Source organism: Hyposmocoma kahamanoa, unplaced genomic scaffold (assembly GCF_003589595.1).
Source record: "Hyposmocoma kahamanoa isolate Upper Pololo Valley unplaced genomic scaffold, ASM358959v1 92, whole genome shotgun sequence".
NCBI lineage: Eukaryota > Metazoa > Arthropoda > Insecta > Lepidoptera > Cosmopterigidae > Hyposmocoma > Hyposmocoma kahamanoa.
In genome coordinates, this window is record NW_020654748.1 from 4,653,360 (window position 1) to 4,670,636 (window position 17,277).

Consider the following 17,277-nt stretch of genomic DNA (forward strand, 5'->3'; position numbering starts at 1 on the left):
ACTAACACTTATCATAGATATTTCTCTGTGTAGACAATCGAGAAGGCAATTAAGTTGCTTGCGAATCTCGTTTGACTTAATCGTAGGCGAGATTTTAATTCTTACCTGTATGTAAACATTACGATACGATAATGCGATTATTGTTCACGATAATCGCGTATAATTTTTCCCCACGAAGCATGCGATAAATTGTCTCCATCTAAATGGGCCTATTCATATCGTCCCTTGACATGAGGCGACATTGAAGACAAATGATGTATTTTGCTTCAAAAAAGTTCTTAAAGCAATATAGCGACAAATTACAGGCAACGATTTTCCCTTCTTTGTAAGTTCGGCTATACGGCAAATCTTAAAACCTTAATGGCAATAACTGGCCTAATATTTTAAAGAGACTGTAATTTAAAGTATCTTTGTGGCCCGGAGAAAACATTGTCTTGAAAACTATCCTTTTAAAAACAAATGGTTTTTTCGAAAGAACTCTTTTAAACAGTGTGAATAATTTCTAAAAATTTCAATACTGTAAATTATTATTCAGTCGAGACTTAATTATTCGTTTGGAATTAATTAAGTTTCGACCGCGACTTCAATTTTTAGAAGGAGAACTGAATTGTTTTTAATCAAAGTGGGATTTATTGGATGTTATTTTTAGACTTCTGCCTAACTTTGATGGTACTTGAAACTTTGTGAGGAAACGTGCACTCCGGAGTAGGTTTATATTAAAAATCATAAAGAGTCTATAATTCTTGTTAGATCAGTGTTGTTATTATAAAACACTAGCTTAACTTAAGCCATGGCCTAAAAATCACCTTTTTGAACATACCTTTATTTCACCCATATCTTTATTTCATAGGTAATCAAATTACACTTGACATTGTCACATTGTCTAAACTCTACTACTCAGTAGTAGCAGAGCTCCTTGTGAAAGAGTTCGTGCAAGCAAGTACAATACAATACAATACAAATACAATACAATACAATACAAATACAATACAATACAATACAAAATTATTAAATTAAAAATTATAAAATTAAATACTGCCACATTACCTATTTCTGCCGCCAAGTTGTTATATGAGTATTACTGCGTTTCGGTTTTGAAGGTGCTGGTGAAATTACAGGCACATTAGGACTTGTCAACTTATGTCTCAGAGTGAGGGCGCAGTGGTAATTTTTTCCCTCATATCTTTGCGATTTAACTCTAAATAGCACTGCAACTACCATGGACAGGCGTGTCACTTACCAGTAGGCGCACGAATTGTTCGTCTGTCATTTAATATCATAAAAATGAGTCTAGGGGTTGCTCATTGTAAAAAAACATTTATATACATTGTCATGTAACATTTAAAATATTTATAAGCAACTAACGGACTCAGTTGCATAATTTTAGCTAAAAACGGCCGCCTGTTGTACTTATATTTTTTTCTTTTTTTTGTGTTGTTCATGTGTGCAATAAATCTTTATTAATTTAAATACTCCTATTTGTATTGTATATTAGTCGTCACTGCAGGTGGTAATGACGTCAGTTACGGCAGAACATCAAGAAATATAACACATTATGGAAATTAATAAGACACTATCAGCCGTGAACATGGGATCTAAGGAGTCTGAAACTGTGTTTTGTTTGTAAAAACAAAACAACCGAAAAATAATATAGAAGGAACTAAATTAATGTGCTATTCCGTGAACTTAGTGAAGGCTAAATTGTGCAAAATAACTACGTTTGTGTAGAACATTTTTTTCATCTAGTACATTTTCCCATCCCTTTTTCTGTATGTTTGTTATGCGATTCTTCATTTGTTAACCGATTTTGATGATTCTTTTTTTTGTTGGAAAAGGGGTATCTCAGGAGTAGTCCCATTTCAATTTGAAGAAAATATTCCACCTCTAAGGGTGGCAAACTAGGGGTGAAAGACTTTTTAGGTCGGTTTTTTAGTGCTCTGTACTGAGAATATTCACTTATCAAATGTGACACATTATAAACCCGTCAAGGGTTTTAGTGTCATTTTTATAAATAATAGACACACGCTTGGCCACAATCTCATCTGATGTTAAGCGACGATCGACGATACCTAAAAACTACTTATGTACGTGATAGAACGTGTGAATACGAAATAAAATAACGTGTTTCGCCTCTCTACCAAACATCCTCAGGAGTTGTTAATGTTCGACCCTCGGCCGAAGAAATGATTATTAATTTACTTCCATCTTCATTAATATGAACTTCCGTAAAGTAACGCCTTCTCGCCTTCGAATATATTAATTATCCAAAAAAAATTGTCTCATTTGCCATCGCGAAACCTTCAAAACTCGTTATTAAACACTGTTCGAAGATACTGCTACTTGTTTTCAAGATACCAAGGGATGAACAAGTCTTGCGCCTGGTGGTAAACGACACGCCTGTCTACAGCAACTGCAGTTTCCTAACTTTAGGAGGAGCTTTCATGAGGCTTTTAGAACTTTTATAACAATTTTACATTTGTTTACCAAAAATATTGACAATAACCCTCGAAATCATAAAAACCCTAACAGACTACTCTTTTTTGAAGTACGTAAGATGGAGAAATATAATCAAAACTGTTTGTGCATTGTATTAGAATTTATAATAGAGTACCAAATTACATTACAGACATTAAAGTCTTGCCCATAAATAACAATTTGTTTCTGTAATAGTCTGCGTAAATTCTCTGTTGTTGTAGATTCTCCTCTCAGTGATTTCTGTCGAAATTCACCGGTCAAATTTTGAGTAAAAAACTCGTCTGTTCCTTAACTCGATATTAGCGGAATCATCGATGGTAGCGATGGAGCTATAACATTATAAAGAAGAAGATATTATAATTATTAATACAAAGATCGAACACTCAGAAAAAAATCCCTCAATCCGGCCGGATTCGAACCAGCGTCTTCCAGCAAACCGTGGCTAGACGACGTCTATTTGAATTTTTCGAATTTCTTCTTATAACAAACTAGTGGAGTAATTTCACAAAAAAATAATTTAATATCAATTCAATACAAAATTTAAGAAGAAATTATTTAAGATACAATTATAGGAATTATATCGAGTTCTTAGATTTTCGCGATTGTTACACATAGGAAATGAAACTATTTTTCCGGATTTAAATCGCGTATATTTGTTTTTTCAAACAAACCGACGTTTCGGGCCCTTTACAGGCCCATGGTCACGGTTGACTCACAACTGTTAGCTCAGTAACTCAGCTTACGTTATTTTTTGTTATCTTGACCACCATGCTTGTAGAAAATGAATGATATGATTGATCGTTTGACGTATTAGATCGCAAAGATCTGAGGGGCACGGCCACTGCGCCCGTCACCCTGAAACATAAGTAGACAAGTTCTATGTTCAAAATTGGAACGTAGCAGTAATGTTCACATTATTGCTAGGCGTTAAAAATAGGTAAAATGACAGTACTTCCTAAAAAACTACAAATTTTTCCTGTCGTATACATTAATCTGAATGTCGACGAAAATAATTTATCTAAACATGTCATAATAATTTCAGTACTAAAGAAACCGACCTCAAAAGTTCGTGGAATTAATTCTGTTTGCCAAGTTTTATTGAAATCGGTTACCGGAAAGAGCGTGAAACCTGATTCATCCCTTAGTTTGCCACTCGTAGAGGTGGAATATTTTCTTCAAATTTAAATGGGACCAATACTGTGGTAATCTCGATAAAATCGGTTCACAGTTATCGCGTAACATACGTACAAAAAGTTACAGTCGAATTAGGAACCTCCAACTTTTTTTTGAAGTCCGTTTAAAAAGAAAACGGAACAGAATTTTTATCACAAATCTCAGACAAGTAAGTATTGTATTCTGATATATCTATGTAAGTGTGTACTGTACGAAATATATTAGGCAAGATAGGCACAGGCATGTTACTAAACGTAACAGTGTGTTTTCGCCAATAAACAGCTCTGTAGTTTGGCGGGTTTTGAATTTGTAGCCAAATGTTATTTTTATATAATAAATGATTCATTTGTTATTATTATTTATTATTCCCTGCACGAAGTCTTTCACCAGGAGCTGTACTGCTTCTAAAACTTCTACGTACGTCCATTTGTGCATTTTTCTTCCGCGGCATTAACTGTCGCTCACTGGCTAGGAACGATTATTCACGACCACGTTATTAAATGGGACCTTATTTCAGGGGTGGCCATGTAATTTGCGAGCGAGATAACTCATCAAAATGAGTGGTTTTCATAAAGTTACTGCAACATGTTACAGCTCAGTTTATTCTTTGATTCCCTATAAAGTTTATAACGTTTCGTATAGATGATAGCTTTTCGTGGGAATGTTTTTTTATAACTGTATAGCGGGAAATTTTCTTTCGGAACGTTTAGCAATACAGATACTTTATTATGTAGCTTTTGCGTGGTAGAAATACATGATACGAAGCTATTTAAGTTTTGTGTGTATCAATCATTTAAAACAACTGTTGTATCCTTCTATTAGTGGACTGTACTAGATCTGGTCTTGATTTAAATACAACTTTACTTAGAGAAACTTAATAATTTCGCAATGACAAAAATTAGTTTACGCACGTTTTACTTTCGAGATAAGCCCTGCGATCACACTAACAGAAACATAAATAATTAAAAAAATACCTTTGCTTAGCCATAAACAACAGCCATATAATTTTAATATAATGTAATATAGTATATAAATAACTACTATGTCTGTTTGTTGTCTTAAATAATAAATAACAATAATAATATTAATAAGGGAATACCGCCTTTCCTATTTAAAAATTCAAATCCATTAGAGAGACGAGAGTCTAAAATAGATAATGGTAATAAATATTTGACAACCCTGTGACCTACGGCCCTATTTATATTGCGACGGAATGGAATGAAAACGAATTTTTGTAACGACATGCTCGCGCATTCCGCGAAAGATATTGGCTCGTGTCTAGTTTGTACGTTACGGAATTGACCATAAAGTTCAATATGCTATGTACACACGCCAGCACATTAAGCTACACATTGAAGTATCTTGTTCTGTTGCACTGGAGGTGATTTTCGAACAAAAATGTATAGTCTGATGTGCCGTTGTCCATACAATATCGTTCCCGGAAGGATTAATTTCGGAAATGAACTTTTGTAAATTGGTTCTGGTCTTCCGTAGCTTTGGTACTTATAATACTAGAAATTTTTACTTTGATACCAGGTAATTGGTGTGTTTTCTGTCACATTATTAATTTAGCAGAAGTAGAACTTATTGTGAAAGAGTTCGTCCGGTGTAGTACTTATTTCTTTGGTCAAGTAGTAATGTCAGCATTACTGTGTTTCGGTTTTGAAGAATAAGGGTGCTGGTGAAACTACAGACATATGGGACATGTCAACTTATGTGTCAGGGTCATGGGTACAGTGGAAGTGCTTCTCACATCTTTGTGATTTAAAGCAACTGCAACGCGACTGTTATGGCGTGTCACTTACCACCACGCGTGCGACTCGTTCACCCTGTCGTTGGGTACTATAAAAAAATATTGCAATAAGTAGTAAAATAATGTAAACACACACAACAAACAGAAATACCACGAAAAAATATGATGTGTCACAAAAGATATTTCATAAAAGTCATGAAAAATTGTCGCTAATATATTTTGATAATTTTAAAACACTAACATCGGTATCAAAACTCTTTCTTCTAGAAATATCTAGTATGTACATGTACATAGCTTCATGTAAAAGAAAAATTATTCATATGTAGAATATATAAATACAATGCTGTAGAAATAATACATTTCTAACAGATACCTATTATAGATCAATGTGGTCCATTTAATTCGCTTTGAAAAAACGCAATGAATTTTATTGGGTACTAAAATTTCTAGTCCACTGCGACCATTTTATCAGATAGCAATTTAACGGCTTTCAGTATGTCTGTTTTACTGTTCAGATTTACTACGAGTTTCCACATTTTGGCAATTAAGCTATAAATCACCGAATTTGCCTCATTATCTGTATTTTAAAGTATGCACTAAGCATTTTGTTACGAAAAAAATACCAGCGGCATTGATAGCCGCTGCAGGCAACCAAAACTATGTTACTCGTAGAGGTGGGCAAAATACGTGCTATATCTTAATTAAAATACACACACACTTCAGCGTAACACTAATAAATCCCCAAAATAATAGAGTCATTTTTCAAAGGCTTGTCCGGTTATTTTGGTACTTGGTGTAAGGGGCTTGTGTCCGCAACTCGACGTCCATGCGCTTATTTTGCGTGTAACCAGTTATTTTACTTTTATATATAGGAAATATACCACACGTCGTCGACGTCGAGTTGCAAACACCAGCCCGTTACACCAAGTACCAAGACATAGGACATATTCTATTAAATATTCTGGGGTAGGGGTAGCCTATCACAAAGTTGATTTTTTTTTGCGAAATCACGTTTGTTCGAATTTTCATTACACCGAATTATAACGAAACCGTTGTTCTTTCAGGACATGTTGGATGTTTATCGCAAAGACACGATTAGGTTCGGTTAGGTTAGGTTAAGTTAGGTTTAAAAGAAAAAACATTTTCCTCTCAAGAGGTTATGAAAATTCGAACAAACGTTATTTCTAGAAAACGTAATTTCGGACTACTGATAGTTAAACCTGGGGTAACTATTTTTCCCAATCTAAATCATTGAACTATCTAAATCGCGTATCGTGTCGGCTAAATTAGTAAACCTCATACCTCCATTACTGTCAACCTTTGAGTAGGCACGAAAAACAGTCACCCTGAGACATAAATTTACAGGTCCCAAGTGCCTGTAATTTCACCAGCGCCCTTACTTCTCCCCCTCAGAACTTGAACTAAGGTTGGCACTTCCCTGGACGAACTCATTCACAAAGACCTCTACGGCTACTAAAGCTTTTTATTGAGGCATATCTATGCTTCAATAATATATTATACATATCACTATTCACACTCTTAATCAATCACATACCAAAGTCATTGTCTCCTACACGAAAGATAAATTACGCTATATACCAGTGGAGATTGAGTTTCTCTAGCAAAATGTTTGTTTTTATTGTGCTTTTTATCGCGTCGATGGAGTATATTTTTATTTGCAGCTCAAGATTTACCACTCCTCATCTCAATCCGTTGTTTTAACACTCCTTTGTTTACGACTTGGAGCATGGTATCTTTTTACTTAGAAATTACTGCTTTCATGCTTTTCCATTATCGAACGATTTAAAAAACACTTAGTGCTACCGCCGTCTTATCGTTAGGAAAATGGTTATTTAAGTGTCTATGGCTTATTTTCCGCCGCACTGCTACCGACTTAGAGAGACATTAAATACACTACCATAGGCTCGTTCTAAAAGTCACTTTTACATTTAGGAATTGAAACTGTTTTATTCGTATTTCATTCGCGTATATTTGTTTTTTCAAACAAACCAACGTTTTGGGCCCTTCACAGGTCCCATGATCACGGCTGACTGAGATGTTGAAGTCATCAATCAATTATGCGTAATATTAATGCAAACCGCCTTATAGAAATTGCAACAGTTATTAATTCAAATACTTTATTCGTAATTTACCGAAGAACATACCAATTTACGCTACGTACATTTTACAAAACATTTTGTTTTATTTTAACAATATATATTTTTACTAATTTAATTAATTATAGTGAAATTAGAAATTAAGTAAAATGTATTAATTATAATTGTATGTAACAATCGCGAAAACGTAAGAAATCAATGTCACTTTTCTTTTGTTGCAATATTTATTGAATATTATTTTGATTTACTACTATGATATTTATATATTTTTTGTGAAAATACTCCATTAGTTTATTGTTATTATTAATTAAAATATCGAACAAACACAAACAAATGCTAGTCTCGAACTGGCGACTTTTTCACCATAAAAGTAAAGGTACCTGAGGCTGAGTGAAGAAAAACTTTCATAGATTTCTCACAGATGGCGCTACGAAACCCTTAGAAACCAAAAACAAAGATCTGCAACAAGCACAGAAGATATTGTAAGGTCTGCTGGTTTGTTGGTTTGTTCCGTAGCTCAGCTGGAAGAGCGTCGGGCACGGTATGCGCTGGTTCGAAGGAGTTTCCATAGTATTCGATCTTTGTATTAATAATTATAACAAACTAATGGAGTAAATTCACAGAGAATATTTTATTAACACGATTGTAAAACGTGATGACATTCAATAAACTTAATAAAGGAGTAGATTTTGACAGTTCATAGCGGCCAACATGGCCAAGCCGTAAAATCAGAGCAATAGAACACCCATTTTTAACCGACTTCAAAAAAGGAGGAGGTTCTCAATTCGACTGTATGTTTTTTCTGTATGTACGTTACGCAATAACTCCGGTATTTGTGAACCGATTTTCATGATTCTTTTTTTTTGTTGGAAATAGGGTACCTCCATAGTGGTCCCTTTTCATTTTGAAGAAAATCATCTACCTCTAAGGGTAACTGATCACGCATGAACATTCATTTTTATGAATAGCGTCTAAATTTTACTTAAAGAGCAATTATTTTAATGGTTGGTTTTGCTATTCTCCAATTCAAGGCATTTTTCTCTCTCAATATACTTTGAGTAGTGACAACTGATTTTTATTATTTCCTGTGTCAAGTCCTGTATAGTGGCGAACTAAATATTTCAATAAAACTTGGCAAATAGATGTAATTCCACGTACTTTTGAGGTCGGGTTTTTTGGCCTCTGTACTGAGATTATGATAATATTTTTTTATCATTTCCACGTGTTGTTCGGCGCTTGCCATGATGATTTGTTAATTAGTAATTGAAAAATAAACAACAGAAATGACAAAAGCAGCTTCAACTACATGGCGGCTATGAAATGGCTTCATGGAAAACCCGTTATTAGAAAAATTATATTTATATATATTTTTTAATGTAAAATAGATGGACACATAGCAACAATCTCACTTGATGTTAAACGACAATGCTACGTTTGTAAAATAAATGCTTATTCTTACTAGTCTTGAATAGCTCTAAACATGTATTTACATCTCGCTTCCCCTATTGTGTAGCCACATAAGCTTCATATCGTTACATTGTACGTTATACGTGTATCATTAAGTTGGTAAAGGAGTAGTTATTAAAAATGTATTAAAAAAATAACAAAATTATTAAAAATGGTGGAACGGTTTTGTGTTTATATAATTAGCTTTTGTAACTAGCTTACTCTAACACTTACCGTAAAAGAATAAAAGAAATAACTTGGACTAGTTTTGTTATTTATTACTTATTATTATTAAAGACATAATTGTTTATATAGTTGTATTGTTTTATTTAAGATCACATTGGACAGTTTTAGTATTATTGTAATTTTATTCTTGTTTTTGTTTTTTTTATATTGACGGGTTTTAGTCGTTTTGTAATTTCCCTTTGATATGTTAAGTAGTATAGCTTCCTTTCAGGCTGCAGCTGAAAACCAGTATTGAGGCCCTGCTCAGTAAAAAGATGAGCTGGCTATTAAGTTAACTTAAGTTATATAATTAAGTTATTAAGTTTACTTTTATTTATTTTTCCTTTTGTTTTTTTTTATTTCTTTCAATTATTATGATATTAAATTTTTATTGAATTTCAGAATGTTTCACCACTATCATACTCAATTATTTTTTTGTGAAATTGCTCCACTAGTTTGTTATAATTATTAATACAAACATCGAACGCTTAGAAAAAATTCCTTCGATCCGGCCGGATTCAAACCGATGTGTCCTAGAAAACCGTGGCAGACGCTATACCAATTAAGCTACGGAACGAACCAGCGTGCCTCACGAATTTTTCTATGTACTTTTTGTCGGATCTTTGCATTTCGACGACTTTTTAGCTGTAGCGCCATCTATTAGTCGTTGTCATTGTATGTTTAAGTATAACCCAATAAATGCTTCTTTTTTCTTTGCACAGTTTTTGACTAATTTTTAACCGACTTCAAAAAAAATGAGGAGGTTCTCAATTCGACTGTATGTTTTTTTTTATATGTATGTGACGCGATAACTTGTGAACCGATTTTGATGATTCTTTTTTTGTTGGAAAGAGGATACCTCCATAGTGACCCCATTTAATGTTGAAGAAAACCATCCACCTCTAAGGGTCCTCAAATAGCACCTAATTTTTATAAGGAACAATTATTTTAAAGGTTGATTTTGCCATGCTTTAATTAAAAGCGTTTTTATCTCAATATACTTTAAGCAGTGAGCTCCGATTTTTATTACATACTGTGTTAAGTCTCTTATAGTGGCGAATCCCCTAGGGATGAATCTAGTATTGCGCACTTTCCGGTAACCGATTTTAATAAAACTTGGCAAATATACATCTATTCCACGAACTTTTGAGGTCGGTTTTGTTAGTACTCTTTACTGAGATTATGTCCAAACGTTATCGTCAATACTAGGTTATACCAGTTGTGGTACACAAATCTCCTGAATTAGAAGGCGACGATAAGTCACCTTAAGTTTCAAATACATTACTCTCAAATATGAAATTTCCTACTACAACGTAACCTTCAATGGATATACAATAGCATGACTTTCATATTTCTTTCAGAAATGGAACATTGGATCTTTTGATAGCTGACACACCAGTACTGGATTATTACCGCGCCACGGACCACGGCTGCAAGCTACAGAGGGTTGGAGACCATGCCCTTGCTGAAGACACGTATGCAATTGGAATGGCCAAGGGATTCCCTTTAAAGGTATACCACTAAAGCCTATTGAACTGTGTATCTACACCAAAAACAAGCTAAGTCGAACATATAGATACGGTCACCCATCAAAAGTCTAAGAGTTACATTTGCCCGAATAACGCTTCCTCGAATTTCCACAACAAATCTAACCAACTTGAAATTTTCTTTGCGACATGCTTCCAAAATACCCACAAAGAATAATTGTTTCGTCATAAATCGATTTTCGGGATTATGAACATTCGAACAAACGTTATTTTAGCCAATGTGATTTCAGACTTCTGGTCGATTGCTATTAAATACGGTTGCAAACTAAATAATACGAATGGTTAGGTAAAAAGGAAAAATCTCCAAATATGCGATTTATATACGCACTTCGATGTCTTGATTTTCGTAGCTGTCGGTTTATTGACGGTAAGCATATCACTATAGTGGCCTAGATAGGACAGTGCGAGTTTGAGTAATGTCAACGTCTCCGCAGTAAAGTGGCGTATATTTACACGCGGAGGACTGCGATAGGCCTGAGTGGCGGGGGCTCGGAATCTTTGTAAGCAAAAGATTGATGGATGACGCACGCGAGCCTGCTAATGGTGTGATCGATAGTAGGGTGTCATGTAGCTCAGCCTCAGCCGATTAATACGTCATTTTATCTTGACGTGGTTCGATACCTTCGAGGTTTCCGCTGACTGTGGCATAAATCAACGGACCACACTTTTTGTTTTGAATCGTGACAAAGCGTTTGCAGAAATTACCTTTTTTCAACGCTTTGTTGGGCTGATACAGACAAATCGGTTGCAGATGTGACGTTATTGTTATTTCAGGGAAATCGTTCAGAGGAGTGACATATACGCCCGTTTATCCACAGTCCCCGAAAAAACCTTTGTTTACTCACAAATACATTTTTGTTTCCTTTGTTTTACTAAATTAACATTTAGATTTAATTTTTACAGGACAGCATATCATCGGTTATATCAAAATATTCGTCGAATGGATATATGGATATTCTGACAGAGAAGTGGTATGGAGGACTACCTTGTTTCAAACTGAGCCCGGATTACGGGATTCAGCCAAAACCTCTCGGTGAGTAATCTTATTGACTTTCCATTTTCTTGCCTAACTTTTGGCAGATAGGAAACGAAAACAAAGTTAAAACAAAGCCTGAAGTTAAATAATTTTCTTACAACCTTAATCTTGAAAATTTTGGCAGGTACTACGCAAATGTTGTTAGTTTTCGCTCCACGATAAAGGCGTGTCTTATTTTCAATAAACACTTCCAAACAGAAATGTATGTTACTATTTTAATGTATCCGATAGGTGTACATAGTGAGCTTGCTCGTTTCCGTCGGAAATTTCATTACAATTTATCGCCTCCCTCGCGTTAATCCGCCCTCAGCGAGAGCGAAGGGAGGTATTACCACCAAGCGACCTAAAAGATTAAACATGGGATTTATCGTGGAAAAAATGAGCTGCTACGAGGTATGTGTTTATCTATTATTTAGGATCATCTCCAAGATATGTCTACGTTAAACAATTCAAACGGTACATATCATCGCTGAAACTTTTAATCGTAATCATTTTGAATCCTACCGCAGTAAATAATAAAGAAGAATGAAAACGAGTTTAGGTTCCGTAAAAGTCGTGGTAGCCTAATAGTTTGTCCTACTGCCTCTCAAGTAGAGGCCGTGGATTCGAATTCGGGCTTCTACTTCCGAGTTTCTCGGAATTTTTGTGCGAAGTTTTATTTGAAATTAACCATGAGCTTTTCGGTGAAGGAAAATATAATAACTAACTGCATCCATGGCCGAACGGTTACCATGTCGGACTGCCACGCAGAGGTCCTAGGTTCGATTGCCAAACCGGGAGAAATATTTGTATGGACTACATTTATTTCTCTCGTGAGTTTGGGTGTTATTTGTTTTTGTCTAAGTATGTGTCCATGGCACCCGCGACACAGGCTTTCCCTAGTGCGGGGCTATGTTGAGTATGTGCGTTATTATTACAAAAAAAAATAATGAGGAAACTTGCACGTCGAAGTTTAAAGTGTAATGTAAAGTCCCCAACCCGCATTAGGCTAGCGCGGCGGACTATGGCGCTCGCCTGAGACTTCTCTCCAGTCAGGTCTTCACCTGAGTCCAGAAGTGGGAGGTATAAATGGGTTGAATGATGATAGTTTATATCCAAATTTCATTTGATGCTACAGCTCTAAATTTAAATTAATTAATTATGAGATCATCTAATCCATAAAAGGTTATACAGTGAACCAAAATACGTAAAAAACGCCAAATTCACAGCAGAATGTATAAATTTGTGGTGATGGTGGATTTGTCATTGCTGTTAAACGACTTCAAATTACGGTTTCGATTATTTATTAACAGATTTTATGGTTTAAAGAGATCTCACGATTTAGCTGCGTTAAAGTATTTATTTTTATGATTTTGAAGTCAGAGTAACAAATAAGTAAGTTGGAGTGACATGTGATGCAAACAACTTTTATCTACACACATGTCATGAACTATCTATAATGTGTTCAAAAACCGCAAATTACGACCAGCTTACAGATAAATACAATCTGTGAAAATGTTCATAATAATAACATCGAATTCGATTTTATTATGACATTCAAATTTCGAACATCTCTGAAAAACAAAACAATTTCTTTCGACCACAATTCTAATATCAGTCGAGATGAAGTTTTATTCGAAATGAAATGTCAATAGCAAACAATTTTGACAAATTTCACACGTTACTTGATATCAAACGATAGATAGTTCGAGCCGACTCTGGTTTATCTATGAATTAAATAAAAAGTACGGTTGTGTCACATGCGTGAGAAAAGTTTTTATTTGCCGCCATTTCGCCAGTCGTAATATGCGGTTCCTGAACACATCTTAGAGAGCTTATAATATGTGTATAGATATAACAGTGTATGTAACTGTACATAATTAGGCATTAAAACACTCGTGTGATGTTTTTATACCCCCACACTCGTGTTTTAATAACTTTCATTATGTAACAGTCACATAAACTACTATAATTAGTTTAAAGGAAAACTTAACTTTATTTATCATCACAATTATTATTTGTTAGTCATTCAAGTAAAATCTGGTCTAAAACACGTCTTCAAAATGGGCCCGAACAACAAATTAGCCCCACTGTTCTTATTTTTGTGAAGGACATTTCGTAGATGGCCTCGACTGCGCCATCGGATTGTTATCCGGGCGAGATAAAGGCTCATAGCCGTACTCTTACGTTTTAATCGGAATTTAAACCGCTGGAAGATAACACAATACCAGGGTTGCCCTTTTATACATCGAAATTATATCTAAACCAACAGAAAACTATAGAATCATGACAGAAATGTAATTCAGATATGGTGTTCTTATCGTATCGATGGCATACACAATAATGCTTGCCATCGTGGTGAAAAGGTTTGTCAATTGCCGTAAAGTATTCGACGGTAGAAAGTCCGGAATTTAAAAGTCAAATAGAGTAGTATGGTATATCACTGAATAGGTTTTTATAAGGTGTCAGACAGCCACACCAATGAGCTGGTCTTAATTCAATCAATTATACCCTTAACTGGCTGAATTAGGACTCTGGTTCTCACTAGAGAATCGAGAATCACTCAGAGGTACTAACTCCTAGAGCATCCAGACCAGAGCCAATGTAGAAAAGTTAATTTCCCAAATTGGTCCTAAAGGTAATCGAATCCGGGACCTCCTCATCTAACGCACATGAAGCCAACCATTGGGCTTCCGATGTTGTAAAAAAATAGGTATAGCGTCTGGCACGGTATGCAAGAAGACGTCGGTTCGAATCCGAACGGATCGAAGGAATTTATTCTGAGTGTTTTTTCTGAGTATTCGATCTTTGTATTAATAATTATAACAAACTAGTGGAGTAATTTCACAAAAAATAATTGAATATCAATTCAATAAAAATTTAATTAATACGATAATTAATTGTTCGTAATTGGAAAAAACTTCTAAGTTTTATATAACTTTTTTTATTAGACTGACACGTAGAGGTCCCGGGTTCAGCCTACATTTATTTATTGGGTGTCATTTGTGGCTGTCCATGTGTGTGTCCGTGGCACCCGCGATACAGGGTTTCCCTAGTGCGGGGCTATGAGTGTGTGCGATGACGCTAGTTGTATCCAAGCATTTTTTTATAACATCAAGTGACGGAACGAACATGTCGTGCGCCTGATGGTAAACTACACGCCTGTCCATAACAGTTACAGTGCCACGCAGAGCTTTAAATTGCAAAGACCTGAGGGGCACTACCACTGTGCCCGTTCACCCGGAGACATAAGTTGACAAGTCTCATGTGCCTGTAATTTCACCAGCACCCTTACCCTTCAAAACCAGAACACAGTAATGATAACGTTACAGCTTGGAGGCACAAATAGGTAAGGTGGCAGTACTACCCTGGACGAACTCTTTCACAAGGAGCTGCTAAAACTTCAACTACTATTGTACTAAAACTACTGCATGCACTGAAAATCTACTTAGAAAATGTGAAATCCCCAATCCACATAGGGCCAACTTTAAACTTTCACGATCGTGGCCATAACAACTATCCAAATGGGTTGAATAATAATGGTATGCATACGAAACGAACTCATAAGCATGTAATAATGTATATAACATTCATTTTTATTCAAATATGTAGATAGATAATTATGTATATTCTATACGTACGTACGATTAATAAAAAGATCGAACAAACACAAAGAAAATATCCTTTGATTTTGGGGCCTTACTCTCGAAATCGAATGAAAAAACGTCAAAGAAATTCAAGTCTGTAGGTCATTCATAGAGGCAAAACTGACATAACTACTGATTAGGAGTAGAACTCCTGGTTTGAGTTTGGAATACAAATTAAGATTTGAGTGTAGTCGATACTGTTAACCTGTGAAACTTGGAGTAGATAACCTACCTTAAACAAGTCCGTAATAACAAACTAGTGGGGTATTTTCGCAAAAAGAAGATAACTTCGCTGCCTCAGCGACCCGAACAGCATCTTGGCTTCCGACACCAAAGCACTGTCGGTCTTGTACCAATTCCGACCATTCAGACACATTTAGTTCTTTTAGGTCTTTGGCGGCTTCATCCTTCCAGCTATATCTTGGACGGCCCCTGGACGATGGTCCAGGGGCCCTCCATTTCCCAAATTCTCTTTGCGTTTGTCCCAGAATCTTTCGAAATATCTTCCGTTCCGCCACTAATAATTTATGTTCTTCCTAGAGCTTTAGTGTCCATGTTTCATGATACATGAAACACAGTAAAAACATCATTATAATTTTATTAATACAAAGATCAAACGCAAACAAAAATTCCTTCGATCTAACAGGACTCGAATGTGTATGATAACTAGGAACACTTATGGTAAAACATCATGATTTGCAATAAAACCAATAACATAATTTTATTATTTGATAAAAATAAAAATATGTAGGTGGTAGTAATTCATAACGTTGACTCTACATTTTTTATTGCTTCAATCAACTGACATGGACACAAGAGATATTAATGGTTAAAGTCAGTAGTAGGGGAATGCTCCGTTCCATTTGAACAAAGCCTTGATTAATATGTAGCTTGTGCGGCGCCGTTACGGTTGTGACGTCACTCCTGATATTCGAACGCCTGTAACTATTATATTTTTCATGAAATGTCAACTTTATTTTTGCCTCCATTTTTTATAAACATTATTACTTACAAGAAATATTTTCAAATTATTAATAATAAATATTGCAATTTAAATATGTATAATGTTTTTAATGCTAACGAATTATGCATTTAATTTATTTATATTGAGGTAACTTTTCGGGTATTTCTTATATATCGTGAAGATTTCCGATATTAGCATCTTTCAAACTTGAAATTTTAAAACAGTTTCCGTAAGCTGGTGTCACCTGTAAGTGGTCTCTACGTCTAAATAGCCTGCGTTTTATTTTATAAGCGCTCGTAAATTCAGCAGGCATTACGTAGAGTGACAACGATTTCCATAAATGTTGCCACAGATGGGGCAAGTCAATGGTACCAATTTAAAAGCAATGTCATTCGAAAATACGATGATCATTTTTATTTATTACGTCCCAAATAAACGTTTATTATTTGCGTTTACTACAATTATATTTTCCTTTATTGTCGAATTTATTTTAGTAGATAATAAATATATATTTCAAGCTTTTCTGAGAATGTGGATATTAGTGGATCACAACCATAGATATAGAAAGAAAAAGGGAAGATATGGTATGGGAGCGTGGTTCGTGTCGCCTAGATATGGTCAAAATGACCATGTCGAGGTGACACGCCTACAAACATCGCCACAGTGACATGGTGATCGTTGTACATACAAGATCTCTCGTAAAACGTGAAAATGCCAAGTTGTAGCGATACATCTTATAGAAATTGGAGTGCAAACAAAAATTTTAAAACCAGTGAGATAACATTCCACCGGCTATTTGCATTTTTAGTTACTATTTATATTATTATTCAATGTTTTATTTTTGTCTCCATAGAAATTTCTAGACTCATATATCACTATATATACATCACTATGTTCGTTTTGAAGGCAATAATA

General features: G+C 35.0%; 1 protein-coding gene across 1 annotated transcript in view; it reads left to right on the forward strand.

Moving 5' to 3' along the window:
• Positions 1-17,277, forward strand: part of LOC113236654 — a 133,559-nt gene that overhangs the window by 105,351 nt on the left and 10,931 nt on the right. The window contains exons 7-8 of the mRNA XM_026472816.1: positions 10,551-10,701; positions 11,640-11,769. Coding sequence (XP_026328601.1) covers positions 10,551-10,701; positions 11,640-11,769 — 281 coding nt within the window. The remainder of the gene's footprint in view (positions 1-10,550; positions 10,702-11,639; positions 11,770-17,277) is intronic.